Source organism: Propithecus coquereli, unplaced genomic scaffold (assembly GCF_000956105.1).
Source record: "Propithecus coquereli isolate 6110/MARCELLA unplaced genomic scaffold, Pcoq_1.0 Scaffold30, whole genome shotgun sequence".
Taxonomy (NCBI): Eukaryota; Metazoa; Chordata; class Mammalia; order Primates; family Indriidae; genus Propithecus; species Propithecus coquereli.
Window position 1 is genome coordinate 4,159,580 of NW_012148619.1, and position 10,033 is coordinate 4,169,612.

The 10,033-nt window shown below is 35.4% G+C and overlaps 1 protein-coding gene across 1 annotated transcript in view; it reads right to left on the bottom strand.

Annotated features, from left to right (window-relative positions):
* The window catches only part of QSER1 (glutamine and serine rich 1), an 80,458-nt gene that overhangs the window by 17,900 nt on the left and 52,525 nt on the right, over positions 1 to 10,033 (bottom strand). Inside the window, exons 5-8 of the mRNA XM_012649658.1 lie at positions 7,345 to 7,667; positions 5,579 to 5,695; positions 4,798 to 4,931; positions 3,148 to 3,365 (exon numbers count right to left, since the gene is read on the bottom strand). Coding sequence (XP_012505112.1) covers positions 3,148 to 3,365; positions 4,798 to 4,931; positions 5,579 to 5,695; positions 7,345 to 7,667 — 792 coding nt within the window. The remainder of the gene's footprint in view (positions 1 to 3,147; positions 3,366 to 4,797; positions 4,932 to 5,578; positions 5,696 to 7,344; positions 7,668 to 10,033) is intronic.

The following is a 10,033-nucleotide window of genomic DNA, read 5'->3' on the forward strand; positions in this document are numbered from 1 at the left end:
ATTTTCAAATAATCTCCAAGACCATCTCTCAAGCAATGATACTTGTAAAGTCAAAAACCATACTGATCATCAACCTCGACCTACCCACAACTAATTCATCATTCAAGTTCTGCCAAGATTATATTCTCAATTTCTCAAATAGTCTGTGAATTTCTCATATAGTCTCTGTAGCAACTACTCAAGTCTGCCACCCTAGTGGGAAAGCAACTATATACATGTGTAAATGAATCTGTGTGGCAGTGTTCCAACATAAAACTTTATTTACAAAAACAGGCTGAGGGTAAGATTTCGTACGCAGACCATAATTTGGCAACCTCTGCAATAACGTACTGAACTGCTTCATATTTCTTGTATATATCACATACCAAGCTTTGATGGCTAATGGAATGTGTGCTGGTGTTGTATTCTTGTGTTATACAACTATTTCAGTTTTGACTTCCAATATGGTAAACAGCAACAGATATTATCTAAACACAAGCTCTTTAGGATCCTCAATAGTTTTTTGCAGTAATGTAATAGCTAAGAGAAAAGACAATTCTAGAAAGATAAAACGTTTGCTTTGTTGGATGCTAAAGACATTCTGCCTGATGTGTTGGTGAATGAAAAGTGAATGACACCAATTAAAAACTAAAGTAGTTTACTTATCAAAGCTACCCAAAGATACAGTCTTGCTTTTGGATCCAAACCTATACAGAACAATGCAGCAGAAGAGGTTGAAAGAAAAGTGGTCAATCTGTATTTAAGCAAACAATGAAGGACATTTACAATCAACTAAAAATTCACCTATTGAATTAGGGCTGACAGTTATTGTTGAAGAGTGCTGCAGTATGCCTGGTGGCTCCCTTTTCTGGATGAGGGCTTTCTCGGGGAGTATAGTATGTTAATATTTACCTATATAACTAATCTGTTAATGGCTTTTAAAAAACCTCTCTTTCAAATTATTTGAATAATCTTCCAATTTTCTTTTAAGCAGTATGACTAATCTTTTTCCTGAGGAAAGCACCTGCCTTTTGAGTTGTTTTTTTTTTTTAATTTAAGAAAAATTCTATTCTTTTAAAAGTATCTTTGAACTAAAACCTTTATACACCACAGTTGGTTTTGAAATGGAAAATAAAATCACTTTCTTGCTTGGTAAGCAAGAAATCATATGGATTTTTTTAAACTTACAGAAATGGAAATATGTGTAACTTGTTAATATTGTGTCAAACAAAAGCTGCATACAGGTAATAGGACATTGCTTTGAGATTTGTAATGTATTTTTATATTTTGAAAATGTATTACAGGTGTTTTTCTAGAGGCATGGAAGTTAAATGTATATATCATGGTAGAAATAATATTGAAGAATATTATAATTCAGTGCTGCCAGAATAACTGTTAATAAAGCACCTTCTTTAATAATAAATATCTTTTGTAGACTTAGGGGACTACATACTACTGTTAATACCTATAAGAACGAAACGTATTAAACATCCTTTCAGGAAGTCTTTGAGGGAGGACCTATACCCGTAATAGAATGATGGCATTTATTTTTGATAGTCATTGTAAAACCAATTATTTCCTTACTGTTGGAAGGTCATATTGTAAAGTATGTGGTTACATGCAGTCAAACAGCAGAAAATACTCTTAACTGAGGAGCTGTTTACTTTACTACAGTGATATAAAAAAGCAGTTTTTACACTAAAATTATTAAACAAATAGACAAGCATAGAGAATTAAACCTTTGGTTAGAAAATGGGAAAGGTTCCATGATCCACATAAATTATTTCTCATTTGCCTTAAAAAATTAAAAAATAATAAAAATGATGGGAAGCTTTATTCATTAACAATGGGGTAAAGAGCTATATACTTGAAATGAGTCTTATAAAATTAAATGAACTGCAAATAAAAGCACTGCTACTATAATACATTCTGGAATGGTTCTATTATCCATATGATCTGTAGCAAATGTAATTTATTTTTAAGAAGAAAAGAAAAGCAGTGTGTTTTCTTACTATCTTTTGTTTTCTTTTGCTTAAGCACTTCATTAACTGCTTAATTCTGTATCTTCGAAGTAATCTGCAATCTCCTTTCTTCTTTGTAAAATTTGATTTGTTATAAAATTGCCAAATATAAGGGTTTCAGATATACAGTTTGTACCTGTATTTTTATTTTATTGCCTCATGTTCTTGTAAGTCATTCTTAATTGACCGATGACTGTAGACCTTGCGTGAGTATTTTTTCTAATAAAACAAAGCGAATCACACACATAAAAAAAACAAATGTAAAATAATTCTAAGGTCAGAGAGTTTGAGAACTCATCTATTTCAACTTTTTTATTGTATAAAAAAGAAAAACTAAGGCACAGAGAGGATACCTTTCTTAGTCATGGGCACATGGTTGGCTATTGGCAGATATACAGTACTATGCATATATAAAATGCACACAGTAGTATACATTATTACATAATTATATTGTATTAATTATAGTTTGAGTTCCTCCTTCCTAGGCTTGTTTATTCTTTTTTTTACAGCATAAACATAGACCCAGAAGTTTAGAAGCAGAGAATGCTTCTAAACTTAGGCAACTGATGTAACCTCCATCCTATCCAAAAAGGTGAGATAACTGGCATTATTAAGGTGAGTTTTGCTTTTTCTGTTTTACAAGGCTGCATGGGTGGGCCAACTGTGTGTCAGTTGGTGTGTCTGGGGAATGTGAACTTATTTCATAAAAGTCTTAGCAGGGCCGGGCACAGTGGGTCATGGCTGTAATCCCAGCACTTTGAGAGGCCAAGGCCGGATTGCTTGAGGCCAGGAGTTTGAGACCAGCCTAAGCAACATATCGAGACCCCATCTCTACAAAAAATTTATAAAATTAGCCAGGCATGGTGGCCCACACCTATAGTCCCAGCTACTCGAGAGGCTGAGGCCAGAAGATTGCTTGAGCCCAGGAGTTGGAGACAGCAGTGAGCTATGATCGTGCCACTGCACTCTAGCCTGGGCAACAAAGCAAGACCCTGTCTCAAAAAAACAAAAAAGACAAACCTAACCAGAACTTACTAAGAAGACCAATCCCCTGAAAAATGAATTTTGAATGGTTAGCGTCACTGCTCCTCTCCATTCATGCTGATAATCTAAAGTTATCAAGGTATCCACTTCATGGAGAACTCACCCTCATCATCACTACTACTAGAATGGATTTCAGGAGATGAGTCAGATTGAGATGATGAAAATTCTTCTTTCCATTTCTTCCGTTTCTTTGGTGGTGGCTCAGCCTTTACTTTTACTTGTTTAACTTTGGGTTTCATGGAAGGGGCTTTTGTAGTTGTAGATTTTGATGTTGGAGTATCAGAAATTTTACTGCTACTACTTGACTTAGCTTGAACAGTTCTGCAATGTTACAAACAAACTTTATTAACACAGAAATCTTGCCAAACTGAAATCAATTAAGAAAAAAAGAGAAATCACAGGAGAGGAAAAGATTAGCTAATTACCCTCCCAAGATCTCCAAAATAAAATCCAAGTCCTATACATGTCAGTGGTGATTTCCATAAAATTTTCTTTAAATACATTTAACCACTCCATTCAATATTCAGTTATTAAGGGATTATTAATTTAATCCATGTCTCTCTTTTCATTCCTCTCCTTCCTTTATGGACTCATTTCCAGAGAGTATGATGCTGTACAACAGATGATCAATGGCCTTGGGGAAGTAATACCTGATAAACCTTTGACAGCCACATCTAGCGCTGACCCTCAGAAACTCATAGGGTCTGCTGGTGCCAGGTGTTGACACAGAAACCCAAATGCATCTGTCCTGGAGGGGCTTAATATCTGCTCTATGCTGGGTCTGGAGATTTGAGTGGATAAAATTTCATCATAAAAATAAAGTTAGCTGTTTCCAGTAGGTGGGAATCTTAATTAAATTAGACCGGCTTCGCACTAGATTGAGAATATCTAGGCTCATACATTCTCATACAAACCACAGGGTCACGTCAGTCGTCTTCCAGATTCATATTCCAGACAACCCAGATTCACATTAATATATGATGATTATCTAGTAATGTATAGGTCTCACAATTGTTTCTCAAAAATTATTTCAGGCCAGGTGAAGTGGTTTATGCCAGTAAATCTAGCACTTTTGGAGGCTGAAGTGGGACGACTGCTTGAGGCCAGGGGTTTGAGGCCAGCCTAAGCAAGAGTGAGACTCCATCTCTACCAAAAATAGCAAAGTAAGCTGGGCATGGTGGCATGTGCCTGCAGTCCCAGCTACTCGGGAGGCTGAGGCAGAAGGATCACTTAAGCCCAGGAATCTGAGGTTGCAGTGAGCTATGGTGATGCCACTGCACTCTAGCTGAGGCAACAGAGGATGACCTTGTCTCAAAAATAAATAAATAAATAAATAAATTTTAAAATCTCATTTTAAATTTGACACTCTATTACTATTTTCACTTTATGGATGAAAAGGGGGAGTTTCTGAAAAGTTGTCTTCTCCAGGTCACAAAGAGCTGGACTGGACTCAAACTTTTTGATTCTAAAGTCAATTTTTTTTTCACTATACTAGGGTGACACCAAAAGGATTCAGGGAAAGAAAAGGGCACCCAACCTACCACAGACAGCTATGAGCTTTACAGTGTCCCTTTCATTTCTTCAAAGCAATCACTTATTTCATCAGACTAGTATATAATGAAAAAAAAATCAGTTTCTTTGATCGTTGCACTCCTTTGTAACAATGATAGCGTCAATAATAAGCCTATATATGTATATATACAAATACATACACACACATACAAACAAACATATTACATAAGAAAACAAATACCTGATAGTTTGTGAAGGCTTATTTCTTGGCTTTTTAGAACACACTCTGACATACTCCTTTTTGTTTGCATTTTCAATGAACTTCACATATATCCTTTTGTATTTACTCTTTGCATCTCCAAAATAACCAAGGTACTAAGAAAAAAAACACTATGAATTACATAACTGTAATCTGTACATAAAACTTATTTGTTGGTTTTATTGACTATCACATACCATCCTTGACGTTTTCCAAATGCACCTTTGGACAGGCTAATTTCACCCTCTATAAAAACGATCCCAGGCTCATTCTTGACTACAAGCCCATATATAGAAAAGCAATCTCATTTGGCAGACGCTTACTTATGCAAATCTATTGAACAGCTACTTAAGTACAAAAGAATAACTTCTGCCAGTCTTCTGGCAAATCAGGATATTTGACTGATAGAATAATCAATGTTAAGAGCCTGAGTCCAGCTGAATGCTTTATAGACTAACACTAATTCCTTTCCTTTATAAAACAAAAAAGTTAAGCAACAGTATAATGTCATTTAATTTTAAATACCTGGTATTTACCCATTGGTTTTATTTTTAAATCAGAGAATCAGAGTATCATGTAGTTCAAAATTTATGCTATTTTAATTTTGTCTTTTTTCACTATATGAATATACATATGCAAGTGAGTATGCTATTTTATCAGAAATATTCAATATAAAATACATCTATATTTAAGTTATTCTATATTTTCCCCAAGATCACTGCCAAAATATAGGAAGGCTAATGTGAACACACATTTTACTTACACTATTTGTAGCTGCAAATTCTCTTTGCCCATCTCGAATTTCAGGAACAAATTTCTGTAATAAAGCTTTTTGTACTTTCCAAATAGCTGGAGGTTCTTTTCCTGTTTTTAATGCCTCCTGTATTAAGCAGAATTGATTATACTTATAAAAAGTAGCAACATATTTTAGATTTATAGAATGTTAGAGCTGAAAGGAATCTTAAAGACTTACCTAGCCCAACCTTTTATTTCTTACCTCTAGCTGAATTTATGTAATAAATTTATGCATAAATAAATTTATGCAACAAATTACAAGCTGCTTTGGTTATTCAGTTTCTGCTTAAATTCTCCCAGAAATAGGGAGTTCACTAACATACAAAGTTAACCCCATTACCCTTTTGTATAGCAAAAGCTATCGGAAGGTTTTCTGCTAATGACATTGTCATGTATTATTTATGCAATTTTATAAACCGATGTGTATTTTTAAAAAGAACAGAAACAAATATGCTAAAATATCAACAGTAGTTAATTGTGAATGAAAGAAATACAGATGATTTGAATGCTATGTTTTTCATTATACTTTTTAATGCCATTTCTGTCCACCTCCATCTTTTAAAAAAAGGCAAAAGCAAAAGCAAGCAAACAAAAACCTGAAAATATGTTATCTCAAACATAGCTATAATAATCTTTTTTTTTTTTTTTTTTGAGACAGAGTCTCACTCGTTTCCCAGGCTAGAGTGCCATGGTGTCAGCCTAGGTCACAGCAACCTCAAACTCCTGGGCTCAAGCGAACCTCCTGCCTCAGCCTCCCAAGTGCCACCATGCCCAGCTAATTTTTTCTATATATATATTTTTTTAGTTGTCCAGATAATTTCTTTCTTTAGTAGAGACGGGGTCTCGCTTTTGCTCAGGCTGGTCTCGAACTCCTGACCTTGAGCAATCCACCCGCCTCGGCCTCCCAGAGTGCCAGGATTACAGGCGTGAGCCACCGCTCCCAGCCAGCTATAATATTCTTATATAAAATTGTAACATTCTATTCATGGTTCTACAACTTGAAATTATGAAATTAAGTCTAATTCCACTTTTACATGATAGTCCTGTTATTTTTCTTTTTCTTTTTTTGACAGAGTCTTGCTCTGTGGCCTGGGCTAGAGTTCAGTGGCATTACCATAGCTCACTGCAACTTCAAACTCCTAGGCTCAAGCGATCTTCCTGCCTCAGCCTCCCAAGTAGGTGGGACTACAGGTGCACACAGCAACATCCAGGTAATTTTTCTATTTTTATTAGAGACAGGGTGTCGCTCTAGCTCAGGCTGGTCTTGAACTACTGATCTCAAGCAATCCTCCCGCCTGGGCCTCCAAGAGTGCTAGGATTATAGGCGTGAGCCACCACGCCCAGACAGTCCTGTTATTTTTCTTTAACCTTTTAAATTATTAACATATAAATATGATTTTCTCCAAACTACTATAAAATAATGAGTTGGGAGCCTTGGAAAAAATTAACATTTCAAAACTGCTATAATTACTAGCACTGAAATGTAACTGACTAGTCAGAAATATCTTAATATATGAAACTAAGTTAGTTATAATTATTTTCAATGATTTTCTTTTTCAAAATATTTGACATATACTAGTTTGATTTTATCAAACACTTATATAACTTAAGATAATTATAAAAATATAACTTTTTGTTATTCAAGATAGACGCATGCTACCGAAATCATTATGAAGGCTATCATAGGCACTCCAAATAAAATATGACCGTTACACCAGTAAAAATTCACATCACCTTAAAAGTCTCTATGTCTTCTATCTTTACCACAAATTCATCACGTTCTCTGTATTGGCCTTCTCCTCCACTTTCTGTGTTCTCCTCATCTGTATGACCTTCTATGGCAACAGTGTCTTGTCCTTTTGCAAATTGGTCTGAAGGAAGACCATCAAGTTCGGTGGGCTTTGAGGGTTCTGTAGAGTTTATATTTTCCAGGATATTTATTGCAGATGAAGTACAGTGGTGAGTTTCTTGCTTAACTGCACCCACAGTGGTGGAGGAAGTAGTAGCAGTACCAGTAGCATTTGCAGTTGGGCTAGTAGTTGCCACTTGTAGGGCTTCTGAAATTAAATCAAACAAATGCGAATTAGTATTACAAATATTTAAACATTCACATGTTTTGTGTAAAATCTGAACAGTTTAAAAAGAAAGACTTGATTATTTTTGCAATCAAACTGGCTGAAACAAAACCATAGGAAGTTAAAAAATGGTTGTTAATTTCCAAGAATCAAAGACGTGAGAATTGAATCTGGATGACAAGCAGATTGCAAACCTACATCTATCTACCTACATTTTCCTCAATTCCACTGAAGTAGAGCAAAGATATTTTTAGAAGAATAGAGATGTGAAAGTGATCAAAGATAAGGAAGGCTCAGCCAACCAAAGCTGTGAAAATTCCTACAAGATAAAAATCCAATTGTATATGGGAAAGGAGAACACCCCCAAAATACTTTGAAACAGCACTAGAAGCTACTGAAATAAAAAGGGTTATACAGAATACTATGAAAAACTGTATGCCAACAAATAACATAGATGAAATTCCTAGAAAGGGCTCAAGAAGAAATGAAAAATTACAGATATATATACACATAGATTAATGAAGCAGAATGAAAGTTCAGAAATAAACTCTATATTTATGACCAAATAATTTTCAAAAAAGGTGCCAAAACCATTCAATAGGGAAAGAATGGTCTCTTCAGCAAATGGTGCTAGGACAACCAGATAGCTGCATACAAAGGAATGAAATTGGCCCTCTGCCTCATACCTTATACAAAAATTAACCAAAAATGCATTATAGATCTAAATGTAAAAGCTGAAACTATAATACTCTTAGAGTATGGCTTTAGATAAGCCACCAAAAGCATAGGTGGCAAAAGAAAAATGTAAAATGTAAAAATTTTATGCTGCATCTGATGCCATCAACTCAGTGAAAAGATAACCCATAGAATGGGAAATTATGTTTAAAAATCATATATTTACCTGAGACTTATATCCAGAATATATTTAAAAATTCTTACATCTCAATAATAAAATAACCCAATTTCAAAAATGGGTAAAGGACCTGAATAGACATTTGTCCAAAGATGATATAAAAAATGATCAAAAAGCACATAAAGGCTGCTGAACATCATTAGTCGTTAGATAAATGCAAATCAAAATGAGACACAACTTTACACCAAGATGGCTATAATTAAACACACAAACAGGGGCCAGGCGCCATGGCTCAAGCCTGTAATCCTAGCACTCTGGGAGGCCGAGGCGGGTGGATCGCTCAAAGTCAGGAGTTCGAGACCAGCCTGAGCAAGAGTGAGACCCCGTCTCTACTAAAAATAGAAAGAAATTAGCTGGACAACTGAAAATATATAGAAAAGATTAGCCGGGCATGGTGGTGCATGCCTGTAGTCCCAGCTACTCGGGAGGCTGAGGCAGTAGGATTGCTTGAGCCCAGGAGTTTGAGGTTGCTGTAAGCTAGGCTAACGCCATGGCACTCTAGCCTGGGCAACAGAGCCAGACTTTGTCTCAAAAAAAAAAAAAACCACACATACACACACACACACACACACACACATAGATAGTAATAAGTGTTAGCAAGAATGTGGAGTAAATGCAACCCTAATACATTGCACATGGCTAATGTAAAATGGTACAGTGACATTGGAAAACAGTTTGGCTATTCCTCTATTAAGCATGGAGATATCATATGACTGTGGAATTCCACTTCTAGATGTGTACCCTAGAGGAAACATCCACATAAAAACTTGTACATGAATGTTCACAGCAGAAGTATTCATAATAGCCAAAAAGTGGAAAAAACATAAATGTCCCTCAACAGATGGATGGATATACAAAGTAAGGTATATCCCCACTGTTAGGGAATAAAAAGGAATTTGGTACTGATACATGCTACAAGATGGACAAACCCTGAAAACATGCTAAACGAAAGAAGCCAGTCACCAAAGGTCACATATTATAGGACTCCTTTTACATGAAACATCCAAAATAGGCAAATATACACAGAAAAAAAGTAGGTTAGTGGTTGCCTACAGCTGGGTGTGAGTGTGGGGACTGACTGCTAATGGGTACAGGGATTCTTTCTAAATGATGAAAATATTCTAAAATTAGACCACGGTGATGGCTGCACAACTCTATGAAACCACTGAGTTGTACACTTTAAATGGATAGATGTCATGGTATATGAATTACAATTCAATAAAGCTTTTAAAAGCAAACACTTTGAAGACTAGAAAAATGCCACCACTAGAGAATCATTGACCAGTATGCTTGTAAGTGCTGATCTTCCACCTCACTGTTATTACCATTACTGGGAGAGGTTTTAAAAACTACAAATATGTGACCAACCATGAGATTACAAAAGACAATTTTTCACTGTGATCAATTCTCCTATATTTTTAATTATATAAATTTA